This window comes from Dendrobium catenatum, unplaced genomic scaffold, assembly GCF_001605985.2.
Source record: "Dendrobium catenatum unplaced genomic scaffold, ASM160598v2 fragScaff_scaffold_621, whole genome shotgun sequence".
Taxonomy (NCBI): Eukaryota; Viridiplantae; Streptophyta; class Magnoliopsida; order Asparagales; family Orchidaceae; genus Dendrobium; species Dendrobium catenatum.
Window position 1 is genome coordinate 5,737,083 of NW_021319083.1, and position 17,363 is coordinate 5,754,445.

The window sequence follows — 17,363 nt, forward strand, 5'->3', positions numbered from 1 at the left end:
CGTGGCGACAAGTTATTGACGTCCGAACGTAGATCTACGTCATGTCACCTGACCTAATATTTGTTCCTAGCCAAGGCACATCACACAAAAGCAAAGGACTTGCATAAAAACTAGACAGAACATTAATCATTACTTCATAAAATTGTATTCTCATTGATTGTGATAAAATTAGGAGAGACAAAACTTTCTTATTTTACGTAATTACATATACTTATAAATTTAATATTACAAAAGCCACCCTAAATTATTTCCGAATGTCGCCACAGCCCATAATTTTTGCAACAAATTGTCAAATACGATATGTGGCCAATTTGAAAATCAACACGCCACATAGACAGTGATAACATAGTTATATAGAGACAGATAATAAAATTATTTCAACGCCGCGCCGCCTAAGATGATCCCAAGCTAAGAAACTATACCTTCTAATTAATGCTTTGCAACTTATCCTCAAAGAAATTAACAAAGAAAATCAAAAGAAGTTTCATTCTTTGGTCATTTGGCCACGTCCACCTATACATTATGTTGTAGATTTCTACATCAAAAATATTGTCGACTTTCTATATCTTTGAACTTGAAAATCTTATTAGTTGATTTATGAGAACATGAAAGTTGCATCCAATTGTGAATCTTAAAGAATTGTGAATAAAAATTCACAAAGGGAGCTTAATTGATTGGTGAGCCTAAACAAGGAAAAATTATTATGTGCGGTCACCGGACGGTGTCCGGAAGCAAGTCAGAACACACCACGTCACTTTTTTACTTTGTACTTGATGACATAGCACCTTTAATTCTCCATTTGCTGACCGCACAAAATAATTTCTCCTAAATAAGCCCCATAAGCCATGTCACCATAGACCCGATTGAGCAAAACATGCATCAATATTGATAGAGGGATTCAAAATTTTTATTATTAAATATTGAAATTAAATATATTTTATTCTATTCAAATAATTGAATTGGATGGCATCAATATTGATAGAGGGATTCAAAATTTTTATTATTAAATATTGAAATTAAATATATTTTATTATATTCAAATAATTGAATTGGAGTGACTATTTATGATAATCAGGAAAAAAAACTTACTGCAAGAAAAAATTGAAAATACTTGGGTTATTCAAAATAACTGGGCAAATATAGAATGCGACTTAAAAAATTTAAAAAAAAAAAAAGATTTTTTTCTTCTTTCTCACTCACCCTCCTAAAATAAATTATCAAAAATGATTACAAATCTTTAAAGGGATTGAAAGCTACTAATACTCGAAGAGGTATAGCTCCAAAAGAAATATAAAAACAAAAAAAAAAAAATCAAATAGAAGTTAGACTAACCCAAACCAACCTACAACCAAATGAAGAACATCACAACAATAAATAAAAAGGATGATAGAACGAAACTATAGGACGAGACTGAAGAATCAGCCTCAGAAAAATACACTCAAATGCCTACACCAGAAGGGTAAAACAGATCGAATATAATAAAAACCATGCCAGCAAGGGGAAGAAATATGCCAGTCACAACTGAGCAAATATAGAAGAATTAATTTCTTCTCAAATAAGGCACACCCAACATATCAATCTTAATGAAACCATTAAGAAGCCCAAGGTTAGAATCATTGTTAACATAGACGCAATCAAAAGAATTAACACCCATTTTAGCAAGCCAATCCGCACATGCACCATTTTCAAGACAGATATGCATAATTCTAAAATTGACATTGTTCAGTAAAATGTTAATCTTGCTAAAAAAGATACAATAAACTAGCATTATGAAAATGGCGAGAAATAACATAAGAAACCAACATTTTGGAGTCAGATTTAATCTAAACATTATAAATGCTACTCAAATTATCAAAAACCTTATTACTACCACTCAATTTATGACTCATATTGATGTTATATGGTAGAGGTACGAGCTCAATTTAGTATTAGGAAAGAATGCTACCAAGAAATAAGGTGCAAATATGTCATTTGATCTATATTTGTGTAGACCTTGCCCTAGCCATCAGGCTCGAAGGCCCACACATGATCCTCGATGGATTCCATCCTTTCCTGCAGTCCCGCTCACGCTAACGATTTACGCTCGCGGGTCGGATCAGGGCAACCCGGTAACCCGGAAGTTTTATTCAAGGTTAACATTTTTGACACGTTTGCAAAATCGGGTTGGGTTCCACTAGATATATTAGACCCAGATCAATTATGGGTTCGATCCGAACCCGACCCGATTTTATCTGGCAAATAATTCTCTACTTTCTCACACTACCCATCACTAAATCTCCTTAGAAGGCTTTGAAAAAAAAATAATAAAAGCTCCAAAAAGACCTATAAGAAAGCTTGAAGTCCCCCAAAACTCCAGAAAAGCCCGCAAAATGGGCATAGATGCTACGTCTAGGCGCCCAAGCCTCTTTATCCTTATTTTTTGGCTAAAAAATTTCAATTATATGCACCAATTCTTAGGACTAAGCATCTGACTCTCTATTAGAACTCTAAAATTTACTATTTTGAATGTTAGGGTGTCAGTACTTGGCACGACTTAGGCCCCATAACAGGGGCCTGAGTACCAAAGACTAGGCTTCAAATTGGGGTCTTAGCTCCGGGACAATCCAAATCATCTCTAACAAGCACTATTTTTTGCTCCCATGATAATTAAATTCACTTTTCATGTCATGAAAATGAAATGTAGAAGAATGTGTTCACATACATCAACAAATATATTTAAATCATCATAGCCGACTTCTCAATCCTTTGCATAAATAACATAAAAAAAATAAAATAAAAAAATTATTCGTTAAAAAAACTACTAGAATGCCACCTATTAAGTTGACTTTAAAGCATACCAACAAGCATATTCTAGAACACAAGAATGATAATGGTACAAATAATAAAAAGAAGAAAATATTCATTTTCCCTCTTACAAGAATAATAGTCTATAATATATATAGAATCAAAAATAATTATTCAATTACATACCATACAAAACTATTTATTACAAAATTCATATATGCAATCTAGAAATTTTTTCCCAGTTGATTATTCTGAAAGCCAACATTATTTGACTCAAATTTCTTCTCAAAAACTAAGTAAGACTAAATAACAAAACTGTAAATCATATAAGTCAAATACTTTATTAATTCAACTTTGAAGGAGAAGCCACACTCCTTGACAAAGTCCTTTAATTTTGTCGGTTGAATGGTGTTGCATGGCTAATTAATATAGTAATCAAGTCAAATCAAATACCGTTGAAAACCTCTAGAATGGATTAGGCTTCGTATTAATCAATTTAAGAGAAAAAATTAGATCAGTCGTTCGCAAATATCTCGTGTTCGATTCAATAGAAAGCTCATATTTGATTATTTTAATATCATTATAATGTTTCAATAATCAATCAATTTTTATGCATTATTATATCAAGTATGTACGGTGTCAAATTATAAAGGGCTCAAGAAATTATTGTAATTCATAATTATATATTAGAGGAAAAATTATTCACATAAAATCTTGTTGGATATGACAAATATATATATATATATATATATACTTTTATAATAAACTCTCTGAATATTTATATGCAGGCCCAATATTTGAGCAATGATCCATCTTACCTGAACTGCAATAAGCAAGAATGCAAGCTATATGGAGAAGACAATAACTGCTCGATACAAACCTGCAGTGGCTCTGTAACATTCCATTTTGTAAATATTAGAACTGAGTTGGAGTTTGTGTTCTTCACCGGTGGTTTTGATACCCCTTGCATACTCAAAAGATCACAGCCAATTGGCTTTGCAAACCCTAATCAACCCTTATATGGTCATCTTTCCAGTGTTGATTCAACTGGAACAACTGTACGTTTTCTGTATACATTTTCTGTATATATATATAGTTTTACTTAGTATGTTTATATAATTAACTTTATTTTCATGAACAGATGAAGTTAACTTGGGTTAGTGGAGATGGAAAACCCCAACAGGTTCAATATGCAGATGGGAATTCAGCAACCTCTGTGGTTACTACATTTAAACCACATGATATGTGCAGTGAGCTTCCTTCACTTTCTCTTTTATATATATCAGTCATTTATATAGCTATTCTTTAAAATCCTTTAGAGTTTCATGTTATCTTAGTATTTTTACATAAATTTGTAGGAGTAATTGTTGGATCTTTCATTAATCTTCTTTTGATCAGGTGACCTAAGTCCAGCCAAAGATTTTGGATGGCATGATCCAGGATATATCCATTCAGCCATAATCTCTGGACTCCAACCTTCCTCTTCATACTTCTACAAATATGGAAGGTAACACTATTAATTGAAATCATTTATAGTATATTTTTTTTTTCAGGAGAAACGTACAATGAGGCCTACACGTTGATTAAAATAAAGATTATAAGGTCCTTAAAAGAAAAAAATTATTTTGTGCGGACACCGAATGACGTCCAGAGACCAATAAAACTGCACCATGTCTTCCTTTTAATGTACCGCGGCTCGGTATTGCTCTGTATTCAGTATCGCTACCGACGCTCGGTGTCATGGCATCCAGACGTAGAGTTGCATATGTCATCCGCACAAAATAATTTCTCCCTTAAAAGAGACATCGAGCTCACTACTGCTCTCGCAAGAGCTACAAGAAAGTTTAGTATAAAATTTCTTGTGTTTTATATCTCTAAAAACAACTAGCTAGACAAGAGAATTTTATTTTGTTTTAATTATTATTATTTTTATTATCATATAATAACCTTGAAATCCTTATTTATTTATTTTTTTAATCAACTATAGTGACTCTGTTGGATGGAGTAAAGATATAAAATTCTCAACACCCCCAGCAGCTGGAGCAAGTGAAACTACATTTTTGGCATATGGTGATATGGGAAAAGCTCCTATAGATCAATCAGTTGAACACTACATTCAGGTATGAATGTTATTATGTATGTTAATTTAATGTTATATACACTTTTAATACTCAAAATTCTATGTAAATTAAAAATAATTAACACTGGTGTAATATAAATGGAGAAAAAATGATTCATATAGCCGACTCCATATAGTAAGATGAAAACTTTTTTTTTAGTGAGATAAAAACTTGTTGTCATTGTTGTTGTTCTTGTATCATTAACTTAACATATATGAAAGAACCATTTTCTCGAACTATAATAACAAATTGACATGGTTAATCTATAATGCTTAGGGCTCTTTAAACTTTGGATGTATAACTTCTTCACATGTTCCATACTAATTTTTTTTGCGATAATGATCAAATTTAAAGATCAAGTGCAAGACTAATGATGTTAATTTATGAAATACAGCCAGGATCAAGATCTGTAGTTGAAGCTCTGACTGATGAAGTAGCAGCTGGTAATATTGATTCAATTTTACATATTGGAGACATAAGTTATGCAACTGGATTTTTGGTCGAGTGGGATTTCTTCCTTAATCTTATTACACCTGTTGCTGGTCAACTTTCCTACATGACAGCCATTGGTAATCATGAAAGGTAAATTTAAATGCATATACAATTTAATCTTACTATTATAGCATATTATATATGAATATGTTATTAATTTATCAGATAATAAACTTTTACAATAAATATATAATGTTTTCACATAAAATGATGAGGGAGTATATGCATTGTAGGGACTATCCAGACTCTGGATCTGTATATGTAACACCAGACTCTGGTGGAGAGTGTGGTGTTGCTTATGAGAGCTATTTTCAAATGCCAACAAGTGCAAAGGATAAGCCATGGTACTCTTTTGAACAAGCTACTGTTCACTTCACAGTTATATCTACAGAACATGATTGGAGTCAGAATTCTGAACAGGTAAATATATAGATATATACATATTTTCTTTTGCTGATTAGCTAGGCAAGCAGTTTTGAGTATGATAAAATACATGAAATGATGAACTTTTAATATTTTTGTAGTATAATTGGATTAAAAGCGATTTAGCATCTGTTGATCGAACGAGGACTCCTTGGCTGATTTTCACAGGGTAATTATTCAAATCTTGCAAAGTTATTATTTTGGTACGAGTAATGTTAGCTTATGATTCAATATGTTTTGCAATATTATTTTACAAATAATATATATAAATAGCAATTTTCTCTAATTTAAATATAAAAAATACAAGTTAAGTAATTTGTTTAGTGATTATATCAAATTCAAGTAGTAATAATTGGATGCTCAATTTTGAAAACCCATCAATATGATCCTCATTTCATTTTCCATCAATATTTTGGTCATTTAACATGAATTTACTGATAGTTTTTACCAAACAAACAATAGGCTACGTTTTGAAAAATTTAAATTTTGTCCCATAATTGCAATTTAAAAAAAAAATATAAGTACTAAGCAAAAAAAAAAAGTGAGCATATTTGTCATGTAAGCACAACATGCAACAATATTGAATTTAGATGGCTCCTTTATAAGCACAAAATCAAGCCTTTTCATTAATATATTGTAAATAATGTAACTTATCTATTTCTAATTATTACATTTTAAAGTTTTCTTTAATTTCTTTTGATTTATTTGGGATGACTTTCTTATTGCTTTATAAAGTAGCTTTCTAACAGTATAATTTTTTAGTTTAAAATTTTTTATATTAAAATATTGCTTTAGAAAGAAAGCAGTAAAAAAGTCATCTCAAATAAAGTCTTAATTGCATTTGACATGAAGATCGAGTTTTAAAGTTGTACTTTTAAAATTTGGTATTTTAATTATTATTTTTAATTATAATTTACAGGCACAGGCCAATGTATTCATCTCAAGATAGCATTCTTCCCAGTGTAGATTCAGATTTTGTGGAATCAGTTGAGCCACTCTTAATGGAAAATAAGGTAAGAACAAACATTAAATCTAAGTTCTATGTTCAACAATTTCATAATACAATTGTGTATGATAGATATCATTTAAATGTGATATCACTATGTGATTTTCTAAATCATAAAAAAATACACATTTATAATGAAATTGGATAATTTTTTTATTTATAGTGCTAATTTCTCTTTATTTTTTCCTGAATCTTATAGGTGGACTTAGCATTATTTGGTCATGTGCATAACTATGAAAGAACATGTGCAGTTTATAAAAATCAGTGTAAAGAAATGCCAATAAAAGACAGTAATGGAGTGGACAGTTATAATAACAATGGTAATTATACAGCTCCAGTTCATGTGGTCATTGGAATGGCAGGATTCACTCTTGATATCTTTCCAAGCCAAGTAAGTAACATCTTAGGTTATTAAATTGTAATATATGTTTTGCAAACTTGATAATATAAACCATCTTACAATTCTTAGGTTTTTGACTAAGGCTTCTTTTGGGACAAATTTCTTATTGCTTCTTAAATTAAAGCAGCTTTATAGCATAAAAAATTTATTTGTTTTACTAAAAAACTGCTTTGAGTAAGAAGCTGTCCCAAACGAAGCGAAGCTTAAGAGATTGTTTGAGACAGCTTTCTGGTGCTTTGTTTTGTAAACAGTAATCATAATTTCATTTAGCTATAATTTTCTTATTGCTTTCTCAATATTTTCCCAAAATTTTATGATGAAAAGTTGTTTTTTGTAACAAAAATATAGCTAAATTACTTTTCCACGTGTGTGATATTTATGCTACATTATTAATAGTGCGTTGAGCATAAATATTTTGTCTAGCTCCAACTAATAATGCTTTGCATTATGCCTAATCATAGGTTGACAATGTTTGGAGCTTGGAGAGGATTTCAGAATTTGGTTACACAAAAGTGCATGCAACAAAGGAAAAATTAAGCTTTGAGGTAAGCTTGTCAATATTCGATCTTCATTCAGTTGTCTGGGAATGTTATTTGAGTTATTTCGAGCCTAAGCGGGCGATTATATACGTAGCTCATGAGCTTGTCAAAATTTTAATTATTTTATATAATTTAATACTTAACATTTTAAATTAAAATGTATTTTAGAAATATTTTGTGTTAGGATTTAGCTCAAATTTAGCTCATTAGCACATTTGATAAATTCATGAATCATTTATAGAATCTTAGTACAAATTGATTTAAAACACTAATATATATATATATATATATATATATTTCATAATTGTTACATATAGGCTTCATTTGGGGCAATTTTTAACTACTATTTTTTGTTGTTTTAAAAAAAAAACTAGGAAACTATTATAGAAATAAATAAGAAAATTGTGACCTCGAACGAAGTCATCATAGAAAGTATGCAATAAATATGTAAATGTAAGAAAAAGAGTATGTAATTATGACATTCACCCATTCAATTTTCATAATTTACTTTCAATTTCTTCTATTTCTCTCTATTTTACTCTTCTATGCCTAATTCCTTTTCCTAACTGCAAAAAAAAAATTATAATATTTGAAGCTAATAATTTCTTGATGTTTCATTGGCAACAGTTTGTGAATTCAAAAACAAGGGAGGTGCGAGATAGCTTCTACATCACCAAAGAGACAAACTAGTTGTGTGGGTGAAGGAAATGTCAGCTTCATATTTTATATTTCTTGTACTATATGGTCATAGAAATAGTTGCATTAGAAATTTACTATGTAAAATGTGTACAACAAAGGATCTCATTCCATTATGATGGCATAGTTCAAGATCATTTTGTTTTGTAAATGTAATACAATATATTTTTTAGTAAATTAAATTTTAAATTGAAAATTACAGTGCAATTTCATCTCTATAAAACTAACATTTGCCAAGACATGCTCTAGTGTTGCCGAAATCAAGGTTTTATGATCCTTTTGAATGCCTTGAGGCTTGAGTTTTTTTTTTTTTTTTGGAAACCCATAGGACCTATGTGTTAATTAAGAAAAATTGTACACAAGTTTTTAAAGGGATCTCAAACTCGCTATTGATGCTTGAGTTGAATCTTCTTGTCTGGCTTCAGATTCATTGCCCTTCTTTTGAGTTATTTTTATTTATTAAGCCATACTTCTCTACAGTTGAATTTATAAAGTTAAGATTTTTTAGCCACCAGTGAATTTATATACTCTTATTTATAAATATATCCAATAGAATTGTTTCATATAATAATATAAAATATTTTGTTAAGAACATAATTGTTCATTATTGGTATGGTAATTAGTTTTGCCTATTATTTGATATCTTGATTTTTCTGAGCAATTAGGAGTTGTTTCAAGCAATCTTTGAGTACGAGTTTGAACATCATGAATAGAGATTTCAAGCGATTTACGAAATAAAAAACATCGAATAATATGGATGAAAATAAAAATAAGATTGAAGAGCAAATTAAAAATGTATTAGTGGATGTTGATTTATCAAAAAAAAAAAAATGAAATTAAGTGTGAAAAATCTTCTATTTGATTCAGGACTACGAATTCCTATTACTGACTTTAACCCTAATATTCGATATGAAGTTCAAAAAAATATATTTACAAAGAGACCCTCAATAAATTTTCTGTGACATTCAGAAAATTCAAATAGAACATGAATAGTTTACTCATTGAAGAAAGCGAGAGAAATGAGATGACACCCTAAATATCCTAATGTCCAACAAAAGTACAGTTATGCATTTAAAAGTGTAGAATTTTGCATAAATCGGTGCTTAAAAGAACTAATCCTTACAATTAGTATTTAGAACCTGATTTTCCAGAAAAGAGAAGAATGAGAATCTTCAACTGCATATCGCAGATAAGGCACAGCGCCCTCAAGTCTAATTTCATCAATCTTGTTCCTCAGCAAATGAATAAGCTCTTTATATCGTGATTGTTTCTTCTTAAGCACTCGCACGAAAGCAGATAAGCCGAGCCAAATAATTTCCATCTTCTTAAGTTTTAGGATTGCTTCTAAATTGAAGCGATTTTCCACGTTATGCATCCTCTTCTTTAGGAGTTTGTACATGTACCTAATCAAACGAGCCATCCTTGAACTATGAAATTGGAAAATAGAAATACTTGATCAAAGAAATAAGTCAATACTATTAAAAGCAAATAGCAAGAAACCAAATTGTTGTGCTCTATTCAAACATAAGCTTCATTTGGGACGTATTTTTGATGTTTCTTGAAGCAGCTTTTTAGTATAACAATTATAATTTTTGAACTAGAAAGCTGCTTCAAGAAGCAGTAAAAAAATCGTCCCATAATCATTATGACCATTCACTTTAACGCAACTACTTCAGTTGTTTATGATATTTTCTTTTATGCAGTACTCAGTCCCATTGCTTGCATTGGAGTATAGTGTACGGTATCCTATACTCAAATAAGTTTTCTGAGCAAAAAATAAAGTTATTTTTACATTGATCAATAGATCATTGACCTGAATTGATAATGTGAACGAACGTAAAGCCTTCTCGCCCTTCTCAATGGAGCCCCACAATATAAGTTTGCCGAAACTTAGGCGGACATGTCCACATTGAGTTGGGTAAGAACCTTTATATTCTAGTTTTACAAGGAAACTATTGAGTTCACTTCACCAAAATTCACTGTGATGTAAAGCAACTAATTATAATCAATTATCCCTATTCTATTATTTTCAAACATAATCATTATAACCATTCTCCTTATCCCAATTGGTTTGGGTTGCTTAATGAGTCATTCACCACAATAAATTATATCAATGTTATCTTTGCTCTAGCGTTTTCTTATCTTTCTGCAATAATTTTAACAACTCAGCTCATTGGTGTGTTTTCTACCAAGTATTGTATATGCCAAACTACTAAAGCCTATTTTCACATCTTCTCTTCAAAAAATGTCATCTCTAATCAATGATTCATGGGTTTCTCATATTCATTTTAACATTCTCAATATTTTTATGCTCAACTTGGCCATAAATGATTTCTTTAACTAATTTAAAAATTAATACAAAATACTTTGAATTGGTAATTGCAATAGTAAACAGACACGAATATGCAAAATGACTAAGCAGTGGAGGATATACCTGAAAGAGAACAAAATTTTGCCGAATATGTAACTAGGATTAAGTTTACTGATGCTTGGCATGAAACAGACAGAGCAGTGGAACTTCATTGCGCTGAGCAAAAAGGCTTGATAGGCATTCAATGCTACTGTTTTCAGAGAGTTTATGTTCGAATCATAAAGTAAGGGATAGCATTTAGGACGAATGTAATTACATAACTTTTTCTCCAGAGTACATCCAGGCTTAGCACTTGCTTGAATTGTAATAGTTGAACTAACATGAATACCCCAATACCTGCTTACCAACTTTGTCAGTAATACTGATTGCATTTCTTTGGATTTGAAGAAAAAAAAAAAAGTCTCTATGGCTGCATCTTATAAGCTACAATGATTTTTTTTTTGTTTCACTTCAGTATGAGAAGCAGTCTTCATGGTAAAAGAAAAAAATAATAGTAATAAAAATGAATTAGGTTCGGTAATGAATGTTATGGTATTCTCAGAAGAGCTCCGTATATGGTAAGAAATTCTTCCAAGGGATATGAACTGATTAATTCAATTATTATTTAAAAGTAAATGAAAGCATTACCTGGTATAATCTGCTTGGATTTCAAGATTTTCACAATTGATAAGCAAGCCACTCCAGGGAATAAATTGCATACCATCTGCTCCAGTATAAAACCTCATAGAGAGAGAACTCAGAGAAGGCTCTTCCATATCGAAATTGAGACCAAATTTTTCAAAATTCATATAGCAATTAAATGCTCGAAATCCTCGCCGCAATCGAGAGAAGAAACTAGCGGCCTGCTGTTTTGAGGTCGAAATGAAAAGAAAATCATCTACAAATCTCAACAATAGATTTTGCGGTTTGTCGATTTTAAATCCACTTGAGTAAGATACTGCCACAAGATTATTCGTGCACTGATTCCCTTCATCCGCACAATTTATATCAGATCCAGTCAAGTTGGATGCCATTGGTTTCCCAGACAAAAACACTTCAGTGCTATCGCTGTGACTCCATGCATTTTCTGACAATTGGCTCCCACAGTTCTCATTGGCTCCGTAATCTGGTTCTATGTTCTCGGTTCTTGAACTAATCTTATATGCTTTTTCAAGGAAGGGTAAAATGACCTCTCGCTCAAGATGCCCATAGTAAAACGAGCATAAAAGTGAAGATAATATACTTCCCTGGGAGATGCCAACTTCTTGTAAATAATAGTCATGGCCAATTTGTAATATGTTATGTTTCAGATGTTCAGCTAAAACACGATGCAACATCTGGTTACTGACTTCAACGCTAGTACCCTGGCAAAACAGAAATTAAGCTTCACGTTCAGAAATGTGCTATCCTCTAAAGGTCTTTTGCACTCCACGTAGAAAAATACCATTTTTTTCTCTTTTTGAATGGAACACAAGCGAATCATCCTCATTATAAGATATAGAAATCCTACTCATTAAAAATATATATAAACTATAAATAAGAATTTAAGATTAGAATACCAAACTGAAGAGAAAGGGAGACAAATATATTCAAATAGTTCTATTAAAAAGCTCAAAAAGTCACAAATTGAGAGTGAATCTCTTCCATATGCTTTTGATTCGAACCATCTTGCCTTCAGCATTGCAGATCCAAAAATATGCTTGATTAATAATTTCAAACCAAATGATCTTCTCATCATTTTTCCTATTTAAAAAACATCTATCTTTTCTATCACTCTAACTGGTACAGATGGAATAGAAGTGATATATCATCAAACAATTATCTTATCCGGGCACGAATCTCGAGATATAATTGAATTGAAATCTTTCGAAATTAAATCTGGGACTATCTGAACTTCGGTTTCAGCAAACTTACGGCCGAACTGAACGTCTAAAAAATATGAAGCCCAAACGACACCAAATTCGACTCAATCCGAGCCCAAATGGGTCCAAATTGAAAACCCAAAGCACATTTGGAAGGCTCAAACTATAAATTGGATGACCAAACGGTTTCCAAACAAGACATGTTTATAGTCGAATCGAGCGGCTCGATGAGAAGAATCCAAACGAGCCCAAGATCGCCAAATTCTGGCATCATTAAGGTACTCAAATGCTCGATAAACGGTATTTGATCAAGGGAAACAATATCGGCCGTCCATTCAAACCACTCCCAACAACATACCCTTGAGGGTATCTCCCTCCTATTTACTGATCATGTAACTCTTAGAAAACTATAAATAGACCCCTCATTCTTCATTGAAGGGGGGGAGCAAGGGGAGGGAAGTAAGGAAGAAAGAGAAATTAGAGCTCTCTTGCCGGACTTCCGCCTGGTCACCGACTGCTGTCGGAATTCTGTCTGGCCACCAACTGACATTGAACTTCCACTTGGCTTCTAATTATTGTTGGACTTTTGCCTGGCCGCCAACTGCTGTCGGACTTCTACTCGGCTACCGACTGACACCGGACGAACACTCGACCACCAACTAACGATGGATTATTGTATGACCAAAAACTGACACCAAACTTCTTCCTATCCACCGACTACGTAGACTTACACCTAGCTGCTGTTGACGAACATTTTCGTATCGACCTGACCCCGATCGAGTCCGACTAGGCTCGATCGACCCAATCGATCGTCGTCGAGGCGAAATTGACTCAAATTAAACCTCAATTTAGTTAAACTAAATTAAAATCAAATCAAATCAAATCGAACCCCGTTGAGCCCAATTTGACGCAATTCAACGCCGATTTGAGTTCAATTTCATGAAATTAACTCGATCGGACCCAGATCGACCCAAATTGATCCAAGTCGAGTTCGATTCGAACTCAATTTCAGCCCAAATCAGCCAATTTGGGCTAGATTGAGTCTCAAAACCAAAAATTTGAGATCTAGGGTTGAGATCTCATCTCAATTCCCACCCAAATTTGAGTCAAATCCTGCAGAGAATCCACTCGAATGGATTTTTCTTCGTTTCGAGCAATGAGGTGGGATGGGACGAGTTGAGCGGTGCCTTGCTAGGCTTGTGCGCCTCTAAGAAACAAAAGGGAGAGTGGGGAATCCATTCGGCTCCCTGTGTGTGTTCAGTCCCGTCCCGAGCGAGAGAAAGAGAGGGAGAGCGGAGAGGGGATTTCCGCCCCTCTGCGTGCGTCTCCAGGCGTGGAAGAAGGAACGAGAGAAAGGGGAAGGTCCGCCCCTTGCGTGCGGTTCGTCCGTCCCAGGCAAAGCAAGGAGAGTCGGTCGACTCTCCTGGGTGATGTTCGTCCAGGTGGAGGAAGGGAAATCAGAGGGGAAGAGCTTCTTGTGTACTCCATTGCTGTTCTTTTCTTCCTTGGATCAAAAGAGGGAAGTTTCTCTCCATTTTTCCTCTATTCCTCCAAGTGGAAGAGTATAAACTCGCTCTTTTCCTCTTCCCAAGCAAAAGGGGAAGTGTTGGAGGATAGTAGAGACACTTGGAGGCTGTCTACTTGCTGTGGAGGCCTTTTCCACCCCTTTCTTCAACTCTGGCGACCTCCAAACAGCCAAGACAGCAGTCCAGAACTTCTTGGACAGTAGATTTGTCATCCAGAAATGCTTGGACAGCAGCTACGCAGCCTCCAAGGGCTTTCAAACGGTGAAAGCTGCTGTTTGGAGCATCTTGGACAGCAAAGGAGGCCTTGGGAGCACCTTGGACAGCGGCGGTGACGTCCGGAGAGGCTTGCACAGCAATCTTCTTCCTTGGGAACATCTTGGACAGCAGCTTGGAGCCTTCAAAGGACCTTGGACAGCGATCTGGAGCTTGAATCGGAGCTTGGACAGTGCTTGGAGCTTGGATAGGAGCGCTAGGACAATCCGGGAGAGGTATAACACTAAAACTTAGGTAAAACCTTAAGGCTCCCTAGCCAATGGCATGTGATTGACGATCCAAAGCCTTAGGTCCCAATGAACTTTGATTTTTGGTCTCCCAAAATCCCTTTGTTTGCTGCCCTCTCCGCAAAACAATGAAAAATTAGTTTTTTCACTTGTTTGCTTTCTTGTAGAGTCAAAGAGGCATGCCAATACGCGTAGGGGTGTTGGATTGGTATCCAACACCCCCCCCCCCCCCCTAAACGCATGAAATGACATCATGTAGTTTTCCAACGCCTTCACCTACAACTAAACCATGGGATAGGTAATTACATTCGATTCAAAATCAAATATCGATGTTTAGAAATCTTTTCAAAATGTGGTATAAATGTTTGATATCTAGATTTATATGTTATGACAAAATTAATGCATGCATGTAGAAGGTTTATATTGTTATGCTACTTATGGTTTTCTCCAAATTTATTGGATGTTCAAATGTGCATTTCAATTATTTCATGAAATGGTGGGATCTTTCATGAACATTTATGGTTTATGTTTTAAATCTCATAACGAATTGATTGATTGAAATCATCTTTGAAATCTCTTCAAATTTGGAGGGTCAAATCAATCAAATTTTCAAATCAAATGCACTCATTCATAGGTTCTCCTTAGATTAGAGCAAAGTGATCCTTAAGACTTACCAATAAGCATTCAAGTGGTGGTTCACTTGCATGCCTCTAGGTTTCATTAGATAACACCAAAGGTTGTCTTCCAAACCTCCTAAAAATCGTAGGAGTAAGTTATCCCCTCCAAATGAATCCAAAACATTCATTCACATTATGGGGAACTCTCTTTCCCATACGATTCCTCCTTCATACATTGTAAGTGGAGCCTCCTCAAGATTCCAAGTGCCGTGTTATATGAGCCTTTGAACTTAGAAATAAATCCTAAGTCTCCAACCCTTTGTTTGTTGAGACAGTCAACAAACAATCATCATCCCTTTCATGCACATTGATTGAAACCTTCTCAAAGTTCCAAATTTATCATTGCATGACTTTTAACTCACCTTAGGAGCTACCACCAATCTTCCCATGCATATGGTTGTAAGCTCTTGAACTTGAGATCAAACATCAAGTTCTTTCATCTCATTTGCTTCGCCACTATTTAGGCAAATGAATACCCCTCCTTGGACACCCAATGTCCAAGGAATCCCTTTCAACATGCAATTCCAAATGTTGCTTGTTGCTTCTCTCTTCTACAACTTAAGAGTTGTAGAAAGTCCTCTCATTCTCCTAAACCCAAATTTAGGAGAATGATTATCCCCCTTTGAACACCAAATGTTCAAGGGCACCCATGAATGTGGAATCTCTAAGTTGCGCATTATTTCCTCCTACCAAACAAAAAGTGTAGAAAATCTCTCCATTCACTTAGCCTAAATCAAGTGAATGTGTGCCATTTCCTTTGAACTCCAAATGCTCAAAGAAATTCCTCTAACTTGCAACCTATAAGTTGCACATTTTCCCCTTTCTACAACCCAAAAGTTGTAGGAAAACCATCTCATTCTTCTAAAACTCAAAATTAGGAGAATGTACACATCTCTTTTGAGCACCAAATGTTCAAAGGATTTCTATAATTTGCAACCTCTAAGTTGTATTTCCCTCTCTTTCCTACAAGCCAAGATTATAGAAGAGCTTCCAAATCCATCTTCATGCTCTCAAACCCAAGTTGGGAGAATGAATTCCCCTCTTTGAACTCCAAATATCCAAAGAGGTTTTAGAAGCTTGCAACCCAAAGTTGCATCTTTTTTTTTCAACAACTCAAAAGTCGTATGAAAGTCTCATCCACTCAACTCATATTGAGTGAATCAATCTTATTCCAAACCAACCTATTTGTTCAATCAAAACCAACGAATAGTTTAATCTAAATTATTTATTTGTTGAACCAAACTCAACAAAAATTCCATGTTAAGCAAATGAGTCAAAATCCTAGCTTTCCTTCATTCTCCTAACCCAAACTAGGTGAGTGAGTTCCTCTCTTTGGACACCCGAAAGTTCAAGGGATCCTTGATGTGTAGGCCAAAACTACACATCATTCTCTCATGTTTGCTTAATCCAAGTTTAGCAAACAAAATACTCATCATTGAACATAAAAGTTCAATGGTAATCCCTCTTTATTTGTAATCTCAAAGTTACAAATCCTTCTCACCTATTGAGCTAAAATTCAATAAGTGACTCACCTTTGTTTGCCTAATCCAAATTATGCAAATGAAATCCAACTCCTTGAATACGAAAATTCAAGGAGCATCCTTTTAATTTGTAGCCTCAAAGCTACTAATCTCTCCTTACTTCTATAGGTTCCAAAAGGCCTTAGAAAATATCATACCTTAGCCCAAAAGCTATAGGTTTCCACTCTCCTCCAACTCCAAAGTTGTAGGAGATTTCCCCTCTCTTTAGCTCCAAAAGCTATAGGGAGTTCTCCTACACTTATCCCAAAAGCTAAATGTTGGATTACTATCTTTCTCCTTTTAGCTCCAAAAGCTAAGGAGAATCCCTCAACATGTAACTCAAAAGTTATATGTTGGACGACTTTCTTAGATCCAAATCTAAGTAATCTCTTCCACTCAACCCAAATTGAGTGATTTCTCTTATGACATGTAAAATGTTAAACACATAGATGTCCCTTAGAAGTTATC

At 33.8% G+C, this 17,363-nt stretch overlaps 2 protein-coding genes across 4 annotated transcripts in view; one reads left to right on the forward strand and one right to left on the reverse strand.

The window, feature by feature from the left end:
- Positions 1 to 3,566: 3,566 nt before the first annotated feature.
- Positions 3,567 to 8,637, forward strand: LOC110092197 (probable inactive purple acid phosphatase 27). Its single transcript, XM_020816638.2, has 11 exons — positions 3,567 to 3,842; positions 3,926 to 4,034; positions 4,183 to 4,291; positions 4,772 to 4,904; positions 5,299 to 5,486; positions 5,630 to 5,816; positions 5,921 to 5,988; positions 6,739 to 6,832; positions 7,025 to 7,216; positions 7,687 to 7,770; positions 8,392 to 8,637. The coding sequence occupies exons 1-11, from the start codon at positions 3,567 to 3,569 to the stop codon at positions 8,452 to 8,454; spliced, it is 1,503 nt and encodes a 500-aa protein (XP_020672297.1). The 3' UTR covers positions 8,455 to 8,637.
- Positions 8,638 to 9,433: 796 nt separating this feature from the next.
- Positions 9,434 to 17,363, reverse strand: part of LOC110092187 (telomerase reverse transcriptase) — a 51,253-nt gene continuing 43,323 nt past the window's right edge. For all 3 annotated transcript variants that reach the window (XM_028695116.1, XM_020816611.2, XM_028695117.1), the window contains 3 exons: positions 11,459 to 12,174; positions 10,895 to 11,167; positions 9,434 to 9,863 (listed from right to left, as the gene is read on the reverse strand). In XM_028695116.1, the coding sequence (XP_028550949.1) occupies positions 9,593 to 9,863; positions 10,895 to 11,167; positions 11,459 to 12,174 (1,260 nt within the window). In that variant the 3' untranslated portion in view covers positions 9,434 to 9,592. The remainder of the gene's footprint in view (positions 9,864 to 10,894; positions 11,168 to 11,458; positions 12,175 to 17,363) is intronic.